General features: G+C 46.0%; 1 protein-coding gene across 13 annotated transcripts in view; it reads right to left on the bottom strand.

The window, feature by feature from the left end:
• Positions 1-12,479: 12,479 nt before the first annotated feature.
• Positions 12,480-15,870, bottom strand: part of TLE3 (TLE family member 3, transcriptional corepressor) — a 48,166-nt gene continuing 44,775 nt past the window's right edge. For all 13 annotated transcript variants that reach the window (XM_081289670.1, XM_081289677.1, XM_081289675.1 and 10 more), the window contains 2 exons: positions 15,255-15,331; positions 12,480-14,502 (listed from right to left, as the gene is read on the bottom strand). In XM_081289670.1, coding sequence (XP_081145796.1) covers positions 14,395-14,502; positions 15,255-15,331 — 185 coding nt within the window. In that variant the 3' untranslated portion in view covers positions 12,480-14,394. The remainder of the gene's footprint in view (positions 14,503-15,254; positions 15,332-15,870) is intronic.

Below are 15,870 nucleotides of genomic sequence, written 5' to 3'. Positions count from 1 at the left end.
AGGCACCATTCTCCCCCAGCTCAGGCCCCCCCCCAACATCCATTGGGGGCACCTCAGTCCATACCCATCGAACCTACTCTGTGCTGCCCCCATTTGGCTCCCAGGCAGGTGGATGGACAGGGCTGACGTGGCAGAGGTGGCCCCAGAGCTGCTGCCTGCTGAGGCCAAAGGAGCGGGGAAAGAGGGGGCTGATGCTTTCTCTATGTATCACAGGTCAGGCCACTTAGGGGCCGAGATGTCACTGGCTGGGGACATCTGGAGATACCATAGAAAGCATGAGACTCATGCAAGAACACTCCACCCTGCCTGAGAAGCATAATCTCTGTAATTCCCCAAGAAGAACTGAAAGAGGAAGCTGGGGAGGAGTGACAGAGTGGGCGGGGGTGGGGGGAAGGTCTGCCAGGTGAAGCCACTCAGTAGTCAAGAAACCTGGGCTTTGGTGTCAGTCCTGACTTGAGTCTGTGTAGTTATTCACTCCTTCATTTCTGCAAATGCACTTGGCTCTGGGGACCCAGAGGGCCCAGGTTGATGGGGATCCTGCCTCCAAGGAGCTTCCATTCCAAGTCACAGTGCTCTCTAGGCCCCAGTTTCCTCATCTGTAACAAAGAGCCCAGTGTTGAAATAGATCTGGCTTTCCCAATCCAGGGCACAGGAAGGGTTTTCCACTGCTCCCCAGAGCAGGAGTCTTTCTGTCTCCAATCCTCACTCACTCACTCCAATCAGGTATAGCAGCAAGTCTGACCTGGGTGCGGATGGGTCCTTTGCCCCTCTCAAACACGGGGTCACCTCTCCTTTTTACTACTCTCCCCCAGCTCAGGCCTCCCCCCATAAGATATGAAAAGGACTTGGGGTATGGCTAGTTAGAATAGTTGGCGTTGAATTTTTTAGAATCAAGCTTTTTAAATTTAAGATGAATTTAATCTTAGTTTCTTTTTTCCATTTAGGATAATGATATAAACTTTCCTTTTAAACTATTTAATTTGCTTTCAAAGGTAAAGTTATTTAAGAAAAAACTGTTAAGTCAGTCATAGGCCGGTGGGTTCTAGACCACAGCAAATATCATTAAAGGATCATTTACAAATGACTGTGGTTTTTAGACTCTGTGGACCCAGGTGGCTTTGATCAAGTTGGGGGAAGGGCTCAGAAGCCTCCTGTGCCTGGGCCAGCAGGGACTGAGGAAGGTGCCTCACCCTGAGAAAAAGAAGATGGTGAGTCAAGTAGCAGAGGCTTGGGTAACATCTGTCCTTGGGCCTTCCCAAGGGACTAGGGAGTTTGTCCCCAAACAAGCTAGAATGCAAATGGCTTTCGTTGACAAATAAACCCCATCTACATAGTGCATGCACAGCAATTGGCAGCAGTTTGCAAAATAATCCTCTGTGCAGCTTCAGCAAAGTGAACTAAGCCTGCGGGTCCCCTCTCTCCTCCCTTCCTTTCTCCACTGCTTGTCTACCCCCCTGCATCCCTCTGGGGGACATTCAGGTTTCTCTAAGGAGAAGCCCCAGCCCCAGCACAAGGGACCAAGAAACCTTTCAGGCCCCTCTCATATGGCTCAGCATGCGGAGGAGCAGTCAGCTCTGGGATGAGCATGTCTAAAATGCCTCTCCTCCCAACTCCCAACTTCTATTCATTCCTTCATTGCCCAGCTCAAATGGGATCTCCTCTGCAAAGCCCTTGAGGGTACTTTCCCTCCTGACCCACCTAAATGTTGCCTAACACCCCTGCTGTGGACCCCCGTAGCAAGTTGTTCAGGCCATTAGTTACTAATAATATTATTTTATAATTGTTGAAGTTTGTTTTCCAAAATAAAGAGTGTCTTCTGTGAGAGCATGGACAGTTTATCTCAAGTCCCTGCCCTCCAATGCCGGGTGTGCTTTGTCTGTATTATTGAATTAATGCATGACTGAGCGGGTGGATAGGCTTGGCTTAAAGTTCTGAGCTAGTTTTCAGATTCTATTTGTTCCCCTTCTCTATTTAAGGAATGGAAACTTTTCATTGAAAGCATCATCTTTCAGGCATTCAATAACTACATACCAGTGCCTGTCATGTGACAGGTACTGGTAGAAACCAGGAATACAGACGTGAACCAAACTTAATCCTTGCCTCAGGAAACCCACAATTGATTGTTGAAGAAATGAGGCGGGCAGTGAATGGGTAACAAGGGAAGGATTTGAAATTCATCTTCAGTTAGATGTAAATCACTCAGAATTTAATCTACCTTGAAAGGAGATACAGACAGAAGATCAATAGGTTAAATTAAAAAATCTGTAACCCTATAGTCGAAGCATCAGTAGTCCTCATGATTTTAACAAATATATAAATACACATATGTTTCTTAGCTTTGTGACTGGAAAGGCCCCCTAACATGGCCATCCCATTAGCATGAAGCACCCCTAGGACCCATATTATGGTCTCTATTTCCACTTCCCACTAAAAGGCTTCAAAATTTTTTGGAGAGATGACTAAATGTATGTCATCCAGGACAGAGATTCATTCACATGATGAGCCAGGATGCATGATCTTCTGCCAGAAAGCAATGAGGCTTTCCAAGGCTAATCTCAAAAAGATTCAGGAGGCACTGTGAGGCTCCCCAAAGAGGATGATTTGAGAAGCAGTGAGGACAACTCCACCTGCCTGAAACACATCAAATCTGTTTAAATCCACACATGTATAGTATTTTTGAAACTTCTTTGGCCAACTTTTGAAGCTATGGAGGAATTAATTTATTATTTTTTAAAACCGTCAAATATATCAAATAAGCCAAGCATTTATCCTGCATTTCCTATACAAACTGTGTTTCAAGGTAACCAAATGGTGGTGGGCAGGGTTTTCTTTAGAGCAAATACATGAAAAAGGAGTGACACAATTAGAACATTGTCCTTTTTTTGAGACAGGGTTTCTCCACGTTGGTGAGGCTGGCTTTGAACTTGCAATCCTCCTGCCTCAGCCACCCAAGATTACCAGTGTGCACCACTGTACCTGGCAGAAATAGAATTTTAACCTGAGCTTCTGCACACCTTTCCAGGCTTGTCACTCCCCATACCAGTGTCTTCCCCAGGCCAGTCATTGCCAAATTGGGGGGAAATCTGTAAATCTGCCTTGTGCACTGTTTATCAGCCCACCAATTAATAAAAAATACATTTTTTAAGAAATCTATAATTTAGGGGACTTTCCAGCATTACCTATTGATCAGATAATGGCCAACAAAGAATGGCCAGACAACTATACACTGGCCAGATGGATGCTATCCCCACATACCTTCCCATATCCACCCCTTGTCAAGTTTCCTTAGGAATTGGGAAGCCCCAGTGCATCTCACTCTCAAGATGGCCCTCCTTCTCCCCTGAATGTGTACTCCTTGCTTTCCTAAGTAAATCTCTGTACCTCTGTGGACACAGGCTGCAGTTCTCTCCTGTAACAGGTCAAGGACCACACTGGTCCTGAGTCAAGTTCCCCTCTCTCCCTGGGAACTCCTCAGGACCCTCTCCCAGAGATCTCTTCTCCTGGGACACTGTGTGTTTCCTAATCAATCTATGAAGTATTCTTGCCACCCCCAAAATCAAGCCTGGATCTCTAATCAAGCTTCAAGATCTAACTACAATTTAGCAATCAGCAAAATTCAGGCTGTGTGAAGCTCTAAGGACAAATAATTTGTTTTTCTTTGATAAATAAAAGTACATTTATGTATGGGGGTGGAAGGCAGGGGCTGGAAGGAAGAGGAACTGAAAAGACACATCAATTATACTTGCTCTGTATGGATTTACTTTTTTCTTTTTTGGTACTGGGGATTGAACCCAGGGTGCTTAATTACTGACTACATCCCCAGCCTCTTTTTATTTAGAGACAGGGTCTTGCTAAGTTGCTTGGGACCTTGCTAAATTGTTGAGGCTGGCTTTGAACTTGCAATCCTCCCTGCCTCAGCTTCCTGAGCTGCTGGGATTATAGGCATGCACCACCATGCCTGGTCCTTATTTCAATTCAAACTCAAATAACTTTTTTAAAATTATGAGACAATAGAGGAACTTTGAATGTAGATTAGATATTTAGTATTATAAATTTTGGTTAATTTGTTATAAAGTTTGGTTTATTTTAAAAATAGGTCTTACCTTTTGGACTGGGTAAAATATTTACTGATTCACTGGTGCTATGACTGGAATTTACTGGATGACACTCCAGTGGTAGGGGCTAGGTGGAAATGAGTGGGGCAAAATAACACAAGATTTCTGCACTGATAAGAGTTGGAGCTGGTGATTGGCACATCAAGATTCACCACGCTTTACCCTCTGCCTCCAATCCATTTGTGCATGGTACAGCTACCCCTGAACACTCCCAAAAACCATTAGAATCACAAAACATGCAGGCTGTTGGAGGACCTAGGGAGGACTCATCCAGCCTTTGAACGTCACTTAATAGATGAGAAGATGGAACACAGGAGAGATACCAAAACACGTGGTCCAGGGGACTCAGTGAGCTGGGGGTTTTGCTTTCTGCCACTGACCATGTCACCCCTCCATCCCACTCTCATTTAGTCACCAGAAACCACAGCAGGGGTGCATCTTGATTGAGCTCTGATCTTTCTGATTTTCTTATTTTTTTAAACTATGAAATATTTCAAACATATTGAAAAGAATAGAAACTAACACAACACCACCACAACTACCAAATTGCCAAAATGTGAACATTTAAACATTCTTTTCAGGTTAAAAAAAAAAATAAGTAACAAAATGTGATAGGTAGAGCTGAACTCCTGCCAACCCTCATTCCCTTTCTCTCTCTCCCCACAGATAATTGTTATTATTCTGGTGGTGTGGGGGCTGATTCTATTCATCTTTTTATGTCTTGATATGTATATACATGCTCAAATATAGACTCATCTTGTGGATTTATATTTCACTTAAACAGAATCCTATCATGTATTTCCTTTGCAGTTTGCTCTTTTCACATAACATTGTTTTTGAGACTTATCCAAGTAGATACATGAAGATCTGGCTTATGCATTTTAATGCCTATGAGCAATTTTGTTATATTAGAAAATGCATAGATTTAAAATATCCATTCCCCCCATTAATGGACAGGTTGTTTCCATTCATTTTTGCTCAAACAAGAAAAAAATGAAAGTTCTGTACACATGTCTTTCTGTACTTGCTGAAGAGCTTCTCCAGGGTACATTCCTGGAAGTAGAGTTACCAGGTCATAAGGTTTTGTCACCTCCACTTTGCTGTTGCTAAGTTGTCCTACAAAGTAGTTGAACCAGTTCAAGTTCCCATAAAGTATCAGACAATACTAGTACTTCTCGTCCTCCCGGAATTTTCCTGCTGTCAAACTCAAACACTTGCCAATCCAATTGGAATGGGTTGTTCCATCTTTGTTTTTGCGATTTGCATGTCCCTGATCCCTGCAGAGAAGGGACTTTTCACATGTTCACTAGCCATTCCTGCTTCCTCCCCTGTGAACCAGCCGTCTCTATCTTCTTGGGTGGTTGGCATTCCTGTACTGATTGGGAAGTTACTGGTTGTACAGGTGCTTAAAATTTTAATATAATCAAATTGATCTTTCTTTCTCACTGTACTTTTTGCTTTCTGTGTCTTGTTCAATAATCCTTTTACTCCTTGGAGTTCTGAGGTTGTTCTCCAATATTTTATCCTAAAAGCTTAAGTACACTTTAATCCCTCTGGAATTTATTTTTAAAATTAATTAGTTAATTTATTTATTTTGGTGCCAGGGACTAAACTTTGGGCCACTGCACCACTGAGCCACATCCCCAGCCCTATTTTAGAGACAGGGTCTCACTGAGTTGCTAAGCACCTCGCCGTAGGTGAGGATGGCTTTGAACTCTCCATCCTCCTGCCTCTGCCTCCTGAGCCACTGGGATTACAGGGGTGCACCACTGCACTCGGCTTGGAATTTATTTTTGTGCGTTGTGTGAGTTAGTGATCAATTTTCCCATTCTAAAGATGGCCTAGCTTCCAGGAATGACTGCAGAATCATGTTTTTCTCCAATGCATGACACCATCGCTATGATAGTCATGTTCTCCTCTGCGTTGGGGTCTCTTTGTGGACTCTGTATTCTATTTCATTGGTCCACTTGTGTATATGGGCACCTAGATCACAATTCCTACTTACCATTGCTTTTTCATAAGTCCTAGTATCTGGCAGGCCAAGTCCTCTTTTCTATTTCTCTTCAAAATTTGCTAGGCTTGGTCACTTACTCTTCATATGTATTTTAGCATCAACTTACAAAGAACATATGCTATTTGGATTTTGTTTAATACTGCATTTATAATTACTGGGAGTGACAGCATTTAAGTGAAATTTTGAATTTTCTCATCAATTACTATGGTAGAGCTTTTATCTACAGAGGTCTTTTTTAAAAAAATCTTCTTCAATAAAATTTTGTGTTTTTCTCCATAAAGATCGTATGCAGCTTTACTTAGATTATTCACAGTTTAGCTTTTATTGCTAGCATAAATGCATTTTGCCTTTACAATGTATTTCTAATTGATTACTGCTTGCGAATAGGAATGCTATTAATAAATTTGGCCTTGAATCCAGCAACCTAACCAAACTCTCTTATTTGTTTATATATTGTCTGTGTAAACAGACATATCATCTGAAAATAATTACTTTGTTTCTCTCATTTCAATCATTTCATGTTTATTTATTTTTGTCTTATTGCATTGGCTAGAACCTCCAGTACAATATTGAATAAAGGCGCTAATAATGAATATTCTTTTTAAAAGTATTCTGACATATATTGTGAGGCAAGCTTTTATTTCCAAATGATGGATTAGTTACAGAGAAAACAAATGTAGTTTCTAAAACCTTGGAAAATGCATTATCCAGAGTTATATATATTGCCTGAGTTAAATTGAGTCATTAGTGCTCTTTTTTGTGGTGCTGGGGATGGAACCCAGGGCTTTGGGCATGCTAGGCAAGTGTTCTACCTCTGAGCTACATTCCCAGCCCCTTTTTTTTATTTTGAAATAGTGTCTACATTGTGATCCTCCTGCTTTAGCCTCCCAAGTTCCTGGGATTACAGGTGTGTGCCACCGTGCCTAGTTAAATTGTTTGTCCCCTGTTTTAGTATATTTCAGTTATACTGAATAATGGGGTTCACTGTGGCACATTTGTACTTGCAAAACCATACTTTGATCATATCCATCCCCAATACCTTCTCTTGCCCCCCATCTCTTTCTTCTTCTCTAATAGTCTCCCTGATACTTTCATGTCTTTTTCCCACCTTAGATCCCACAAGGCAAAACGTGATACTTACCTTTGTGTCTAGTTTATTTCACTATATAATGAATAATCTTTTTTTTCTGATTAAATGATGCTTCCCAAACTTTACCATTATCTATTATTTGGCTGCAGGTCCAGTATAGCAATCTATTCTTTGGAGGCTCTTGATGTGGCTCAGTGGTAGAGCCCTTGCATAACATGCACAAGGCCCTGCCTGGGTTTGATCCCCAGTGCACTGCCCCCTTCAAATTTTTTTCTTTTATTCTTACTTTGATATTTTAAGAAAAGTCAGGAATGGTTGTTGACTTTTGTAAAATGCTTTCCCTGATGCCTTTGATTGGTGGAACTAAGTCTTCCAACTGTTCTAGAAAATAATTTCTTCTCTCCAAAAGTTGGTTGTAGGGTTCTATGTCTCTCGTTTGTTAATTATGCTGTTCATATCTGTTACAGCCCTAAGTTTTTCTCTCACAGATGATCTACTAGTTCCTCTTCTGGATATGTTAAACACTCCTCCTTGCCAGTCTGTCGGGTTGTGCTTTGTGTTGGTTTTAGGTACTGTACTGAGCTCAGGAATACCCAACTCTACCTTTAAAGACCTTATCACATTAGAGGGTCCTCCCTCCTTCTTTCAGGTAGCCTAGTAAAATTGTTTAATTCTAATTCAAATCCAGCATGTCTGTGTTCACATAAAGGGAATCCTTCTGAGTTTGCTATTTTATTACCAGAATTGGAAATTCCAGACCTGGTCTTTTCAAGTCTAATAACCTATTGTCACCAAACACAAGAGGGACAAGGGTACAGTCCCACCCTCACTGTCATCGGGTTTCAGTAGACTCTGGATTCCAAAAGTTCCACTTCTAAGCCATCAGTCCTGCCTTGTCTGAATTGTCTGGGAGGGGAGTGGATTCAGTGAGCACACTGGGGAGCTTCTGGGCGCTGACAGAAGTGTCCTGAGGACCCGGATAAGGCCTGATTTAGACAGGGGCTTCTGTCTCTCCGGCTCTTACCTCAAGAACGTGGATGATCTCCTCCACCTATGGGGTCAGTTTTTTCTGAGCTTATGAGCCAATCATCCTGAGGCAGCCAGTCTTCCATCCATCCTCCCACCACCCGCCTCACCGATCCTTTCATCCTTGTATCCATCCACACCATCAAGCCAGCCAGCAGCAATGTCACCCAAGCCCTACAATGGATGTGACCTCAGGCAATAGAAGCTCACTCCCTCATCTGTGAGTCTAGTAATGGCAAAGATCTCACAGGACAGTTGTGAGGGAGATGAGACAACATTTATGGAGCTCCGATACATACTAAGCACTCTAGAATCATTGGCTCTTATCTTCATCACACACCCACTGATTCAGCTAGCATTTCTTGAGCATCTACTATGTGATGAGTCTTGGCAGGAGGGTCTAGAGAGCATCAGAAAACAGAATATCATTAAACTAAGAGCTGTGACTAACCTGCTTGGTGTGTGCTACATACAGTTGGCACAGGATGCTCTGAGAGCACAAAGGGACATGGGAGGGGAGAATCTGGGAAGCTTTCCTAGAGAGTGACATTGCAGCTGAGTCCTGAAAATGAGCAGCAGTTCAAACAAGGATGCAAGGTATTCCCAGCTGAAAGAGAAGCACATTCTAGACCTAAAATGAACATCAGAAGTGGCGTTGGACTGATATGTGAAGTAAAGCAAGAGATGTGTCCAGGCCTGGTGATAAGCTTAGACATGGTGCTGTGCTGAGAACCAGTGAGGGGCTCCAATGGGGGAATGAGGAGGCACAGATTTAAAGTGTGTGTGCGTGTGTGGTGGAGAGAACAGGGGGCCACCCCTGCCTACTCATCCAGTGTAGAGAGCCCCAGGGCTTCTAATGCCAGTCATGCTGGGATGTAGGAGCCCTGGGAACCATGCAAGCATCCTCGGCCCCTGCACTGCCGAGCCCTCCATCTCCTGCCCCTGTTCTGCCTCTCTTGGCTCAGGCTGGAATCCTGGTCCCTGCCTGGGGTTTGGGTCCCTTCTCCTGTTTCACCAGCCTGCTCCGCCTGGGGCCTAGCCGGGCTTCTGGCCTGGAGGAGACTGTCAGGGGAGAGGCTCCAAGAACTTGAACCTGAGAAAGCTGGACTGGAACAAGAGCAGGGGAGAAGAGCTAGATGGGGTTGGGTCAGGCATGGTATGAAGATGCGGCTTCCCACCCCCGTTCTGGCATGTACTGCCCCTTCTCCCTGGAACGTTCCTCCCCACCTCCTTTAGCATTCCACCTGGATTCTGGAGGCCTCGGTTTAGCCATCTATCACTCCTTTCAGGAGCCCTTGCTCTGCCCCCCTATGCCCAGGTCTGCGTCTTTGCAGCCCTCATGGAGTGCTAATTGTCTGTTCCTGACTGTAACCCCCAGGCACCTGAGAGCTCTGAGTGCAGAGGTTTTCTTATTGATCTTTGCATCTTAGAAAGTAGAACCATGCCTGGCACATGTTAGATTCTCACGACATAAACATTGATTGGATGGATGAGTGAACAGGCTCAGGATGGGTGGAAGGATGGGTGATGGGAGAATAGACAAGATGGGTGAATGGGAGTTCTGAGAGGTGCTTGAGGTAGAACGCTAGTTTCCATCACTGTTTGGGGCCATCTTTCTTCCATGAGGACGTTCCTCGCCAGTCCTGTTGGAGACTCTTCCCTGATATAAATCCTCCAGTCACTGTCCACTGGGCACCTCCCTCCTAGCTTCCTGTCCTTCCTGAGAAGTGTGTGAGGGGATTGGGAGGTGGAGTGCTGAGCCACAATCTTGGCTTGGGCTTTGTGATTCATGGTAAGTGACTTGTTCTTTCTGGGACTTGAATGCCTCACTTAGAAAATCAGGAACTCTGTATAAGATGTCCCCTTGAATTCCAAAGATCCAATTTTGGTGTAATGTTTTAAAATGCTTCACAGATATAGAATGTATTTTATATTGTTATCACACTCACACACCCACAAAATCAAATGGTGTCTAATAAAGTTTAATTCTATTATACTTTGTATTTAAAAACTATGCTCACTTCAAACACCGTGTCTTTGAAATAAATCATCTTGGAATATTCAGTTGCTGCTTTACAGCATGCAACAGTCTTGCTAGGGAGCTCCTAGCTCCAGCATCCAGATCTCCCGACCTCAGAAGTGGCCAGGAACGACCTAGATACTTGTACATAACTGGATGGGAATGAAAGCCATTAAGTCCTCTTGACAGCCCTGTCCCCATTCTATTTTTTTTTTTTTTAATTTTTTTCTGGTACTGAATCCAGGGGTACTCTAGCTCTGAGCTATATCCCAGTCCTTTTTTTTTTTTTTTTTTTTTTTTTTTGAGACCAGGGTCTGGCTAAATTGTGCAGGCTGGCCTTGAACTTGTGATCCTCCTGCTTCTACCTGCCTCATTTGCTCACAGTGTGCGGCTCCCGATTGCTTTTTCTTTTCTTTTCTTTTTTTTTTTTTTTTTTTTTAACATATCTTGCTTTGGGAAAAGCCACACAATAGAACTGACAGAACTGCAGACGTTAATCACTGACGGCACTCCCAGGCTGTTACTCAGAAGGCTAATTCTGGATCTGGTAGAGCTAGCTTGTACGTTTGCTAGCACTGCCCTGGGCAGATGATGCCTGTGTGCTGCCCTCCAGGGAACTAGTGGAGCTGGGAAGACAAGACAAGCAAACAGGTGCAGGGAAATGCTGCAGATGCTGACTGATGCAAGTCTGGATTTTTTCAGAGAGCAAATGCAGTTAGGGGTGATTATGAAAAGACTGGAAGGATGGTATCAGGCCTCCTCCACCTGATAAATGTGGTGGTGGTGGTGGTGAGACCTGAGTGGATTAAGCTGCCTTCCTTAGGGGTGGGTCCCTCCTCACAGATTAGACAAGCACTTAGCAGACTTCCACGTGCACAGGGATCAACTGCAAGGTGTGCCAGAGGGCATGGCACAGCCATGGTGGGGGAGATGAAGCAGAGGGAGGGAGCCCTCGCAGTGTGAGCATCAGTTCAGGTGAGGCTGGGTGCTTGCATTATGGCTGACACAGATGACACTTGGAATGTCTGCTGGAGGCTCTGTGCCCTGCATGGCCCCTCCCCACAAACTGCGCTTCTATGGCAACAATCAAGTCTCAGTTGTCTTTCCATCCTTGACCAGGCCCAGGAAATCTTGATAGAGCAGCCTTTCAGAGGCTGTCTCCTCTTCTAGGAAATGGGAGTAATGCTGGCCTTCTCTCCTGGGACCAACCTGGAGGTTGTGCATTTACTAAGATATTTCCTCTTCCACCCACCTGGGCCTGGAAGTCCTATCTCCAATCTTATCCTGACTGCAGCAAAGTGGAACTGGACATAGAAGGGGGCGGTGCAGAGGGACCAGGTTTCCTCAAGATGGGGCAACCGTCAGGACTGAGGTGAAGGGGAGACTGCAACCCCTCCATGGGGTAAGGCTGAACCCTCTCTGACTACCTTCTGTAAGCCCAGAGGGCAGCTGTCCTTTCTAGTTGTTGCATAAAGACTATGTTTCATTCTGAGATCACTTCTTTTTTAAAAAAAAATTATTTCCTTTCTTCCATGAAACAGCCGGCAATTGTTTGTGCTGATTTATAAGGAGAAATTAAGGAGCTGGAGTCCCCGGTTCTACCAGATGCTGCCTGAAGTCCAAGCACCCAGGAATTGATCCTAGGACTTCTATGGGCTCCAGTGTGCTTGGCCCTACCATCTGGCCCTATCTCCCTGGGGACACTGACCTGCCTTTCTTGGCCTGCCCCTTCTGAGGATCCTTCCTTCACCACTCAAGACACACCTGTGATCAGACTGAGTGTCTCCCTGTTAACGTTTAAACATGTTAAGATTTAAAAAGAACAGTTCAGGTTTTCAGGTCTGAATGTTCACAGACACTAAAGTTTCATTTGAAGTTCACTAATCTTTGTTTAATCTTTGGACAGTCAGTTCTTTAATGTCACCCTGTGGCCTGCCTTCCCTACAGGGCACTGTCCCACCTATCTGGGCAGATGCAATCCCAGCTCCCACCCTGCTGCTGCCTTAGGTGGGGAAGTGACATAGGCTGGGACCCCCACCTTGGGGGTGGGGGAGAAAAAGTCCCTTAAAATGAGAAAAGCTCGTGTTTACGGATGTGTGGCTTGACCAGGGAAGCTGCCCCTGGTCAAGGAGTTTGAGGCCGACGGTGGCCCAGCTCTCCTTGGGAATGACTGGCACGCTGGGGGAAAGGCAATTAAAACGCAACAATCAAACCAACCTTTAAATAGTAACTTTTAAAAATATAAAAACAGCTCATTACAATGACTTTTCATTTTCTTTTTTTTTCCTTCAGGAATAACTTTCTTCTACCCTCACCCTCCCTCCGGGCTAGAGCCTTAACAAGAGGTGGCAGATGAACATCTGAGACTCAGGGAGAGAGACAGAGACTCCAGACGCCCCACGTCCCCATCTCAGACAGATACAGGGTGCTGTGCCGGCTCCCTCCACGTCACATCCGGAAGCTGCTCAGCCGCAGGAGCACCTGAAGATGGGCGGTTTTCACAGAAGCCCCTCCTCCTCCTCCTCACCAGACCAACTCACACATTATAAAATAATCCATAAAAATGCAGTATAAAAATTATCTTCCATATGCTACATCCATGGAGAGCCCACCCCCAGGACTCACACTGCCTTTAGCTTCTTCTTTTTTTTTAAAGGAAAAAAAAAAAAAGACCAAAACCCAACATCCTAATACCTCAGAACATTTGGTACCAAAGCTTGGCAACCAACCGCAGGAGACCATATTCTACCTGGAGCCTGTGTGGGCCACAAGAGACTGAGAGTTGTTAGGAATCACCACAGTGCACCAGGACGTCTCCCTGCCCCCGGCCCTCTCTGCCCTGCCCAGGAAGGGAAGAGGGCAAGTCACCGGCTCAGACTTTATAACCCTGTAGGTTAATCTGCTTGTCCCCTCTAGGGAGAGAGGAAGGGGCTGAAGGCAGGAAGGGGGAGAAGCCATTTTATAAAAGGACATCACTTCTAATTCTTTTTATTCAAATTAAAAAAAAAAAAAAAAGCACCCACATCCATTGCTGTTTTTCTCTGGTAGCTCCCTGAGCTGAGTTGCTATGCTTCCCTCGACCGTGGTGTCATTTCCAGGCTGTGTCCATCCATCCATCCGGAAGATTAAGAAAGGCTGGAGAGGGAGTTCCTCTGAACCTCCATTTCTCATCACAATGACCCAGTGTGCACCAAAGAGAAAGAGGAGAAGGAGAGAAAGATGGAGACAGGGGCCTGAGAGAGAGGGAGACTCGAGACAGGGCAAGAGGCAGACAGAGCGGAGGAAACCCAGCTGTCCCCTATGGACATCAACCCAGGTCGGCCAGGTCTCAGCACTGTCCTTCAGTCCGTCTGTCCATCTGGCACTCCCTCAAGGCTTGCCTAGGGTGCCAAACCCTCATGAGGCGTGTTCACCTGGTGTTAGGTGCCCCGTGGCCAGTCTGCTTGGCCGCTACAGGTCCTTCCCCGATCCCAGGACTCTCCTCCCTATTCCAACCCCTTCTTCCTGTTACTCCCTCCCTGTCCCTTTCCCTGATGGGAACTTCTGTTTAAAAAACAAACAAAAACAAAAACAAAAAGCCACCACCACGAGTGGATCACAAATACAGCAGGCGAAATACACGGCGAGCTCCCACTGGGCAGGGGCTTCCTCCCCCACTGACCAGTCCACCACAGGAGTCTGTTATTTACAGTTTTCACAAATCTTGTGCACTGCACAATCAGGAACGAGATCCCCCTCCCCAGCACAACAATGTGGTCCACTCCATTGTCCCCCACCCAAGCAGAGAGGGGACAGGTCAAAAGAATGGGGAGGAAGAGACAGAGATTCATGAGGGTGTCTGTGGGGAACTGGAGCCACAAGCCTCCAAATAAATCTATTTGTAGCATCTGCCAGCATTGTTAAGGGGGAGGAGGAGAAGAGAATCCATCCGAGTCTGTGAGACACATCAATCCATGCCCAGGAGTCCGGGCCATGGCGGGCACGTGCCCTCTCAGCCCGCTGGAGCACAGCCCGGAGCGCCGCTGCTCACGGCCCCTCCTCCGCCATCCTCAGGGGCCTCGACTGGGGTCTCCCTGTCAGAGCCGAGATGGTTTCTCCCAGAGTTGGACAGCCCTGTTAGAGTCCTTGTTTAGTAGATGACCTCATAAACTGTGGCCTTCTTGTCACCAGAGCCTGTTACAATATATTTGTCATCCGCTGAAATGTCACAACTCAAGACAGACGAGGATTCTTTAGACTGGAGGAGGGAGACGAGGAGAAGCAGGAAGGCGTGGGGTGTGGGGAGAAAAAAAGACAGGAATTCATTTGGAGCCCTTCAGACCATTTCAACGCTCTCTGCATGAAATCGCCCCGCTGCACTGTCTCAGCTCCCACCCCAGCCCAGCAGAGGGTGGGTCGGAGGCGTGTGCAGCTAGGAGGCCTCCCACCCGCCTTGCCACTAGGAAAAGCTGATTAACAGCTCCCACGGGACTTTCAGAATATGTTCTAAGGATGGAAACAGGTGAGCGCCTCTTCAGAGTTCAGACGGGATGCTCCCTCTGAGACTTTCTGAGCTGGAGCAGACGTCAGCCTGCCAGACCCTCAGCCCCACAGGCCAAGAGAAGGACTGGTACCCAGACTTTGAAGCACTCAATTTAACTAGAGACTCCGAAAGGGACATGTGTGACACATGGGATACCAGACATTTCAGCCTGGGGTCAGGAAGTGAGTGGCTTGGTGAGGAAGCTCTAGATCCCAAAGAGCCCTCTGCTTAGAAGCCCTCATCTTCAGGAGTCAGAAGCCATTAGCAACAAAATATGTGTCCCCTGTGGTCCCTAAGCCTTTTCCTCTGCAAAACCCAATCTGGGTGCCTATCAGGTAGGAGCAGGAAAAGGACCAGGAAGGTCTACTCCTAGCTCCATGCTCTTCCTGTTCTGCCTCCCGCACAGTGGCACAGTGGTAGTGGATCCTGACTCAGGTCAGATGGAGAGGACGTGTAGGTGGGCATACCTGGAAGATGCTGGCTCCGTAAGGTGTCCTCCAGGCATTGAGAAGGTTATCTTTTCCCGTGCTCACGAACCACTTGCCTGCAGGGGGGAGCCAAAGGAATAGTTAGGGTATGGCTTGCTGCCCTCTAAAGCAAGAGCTGCCCCAACATGGCTGGCTACCATGGAAACACCCCAAGGACCGCTAACCAGGGCTTAGTGTGACTCTCTACTCAGGAGTAGCATTTTGCAAATGAACACATGGAAACCCAAAGAACATCTCTCTCTGCCACCTGCAGGAATAGGGGGCTGGGATGGACAGGAAAAGGTAGGATTTGAGGGTAACTGTAATTTTTACATTTCTCCATTGAAAGCACTAAGGCCAACTGGCCCTCCTAAATTTACTACTGGAAGGTGGCAGAAAGTATTGGAAGGAGCAAAGCCCCAACCAACTGGAGACCCAGACGACCTCCTCCAGGTGGGCACGTGACCACGGATCCACACTAATACACTAATGCTCCCCCCAAAGCTATGTGGCAGGCACCATGCTCTCTTCTGCCTCAGAGAACCTCATTGAGGTTTAGAGCAGGTGAGGTGTGCCCTTGGTCTGATGGCTTGTGTGTGTGTGTGTGGGTGGGGGG

This window comes from Spermophilus citellus (assembly GCF_964194105.1).
Source record: "Spermophilus citellus genome assembly, chromosome: 4".
Taxonomy (NCBI): Eukaryota; Metazoa; Chordata; class Mammalia; order Rodentia; family Sciuridae; genus Spermophilus; species Spermophilus citellus.
This window is presented reverse-complemented; position numbering and strand designations above follow the sequence as displayed.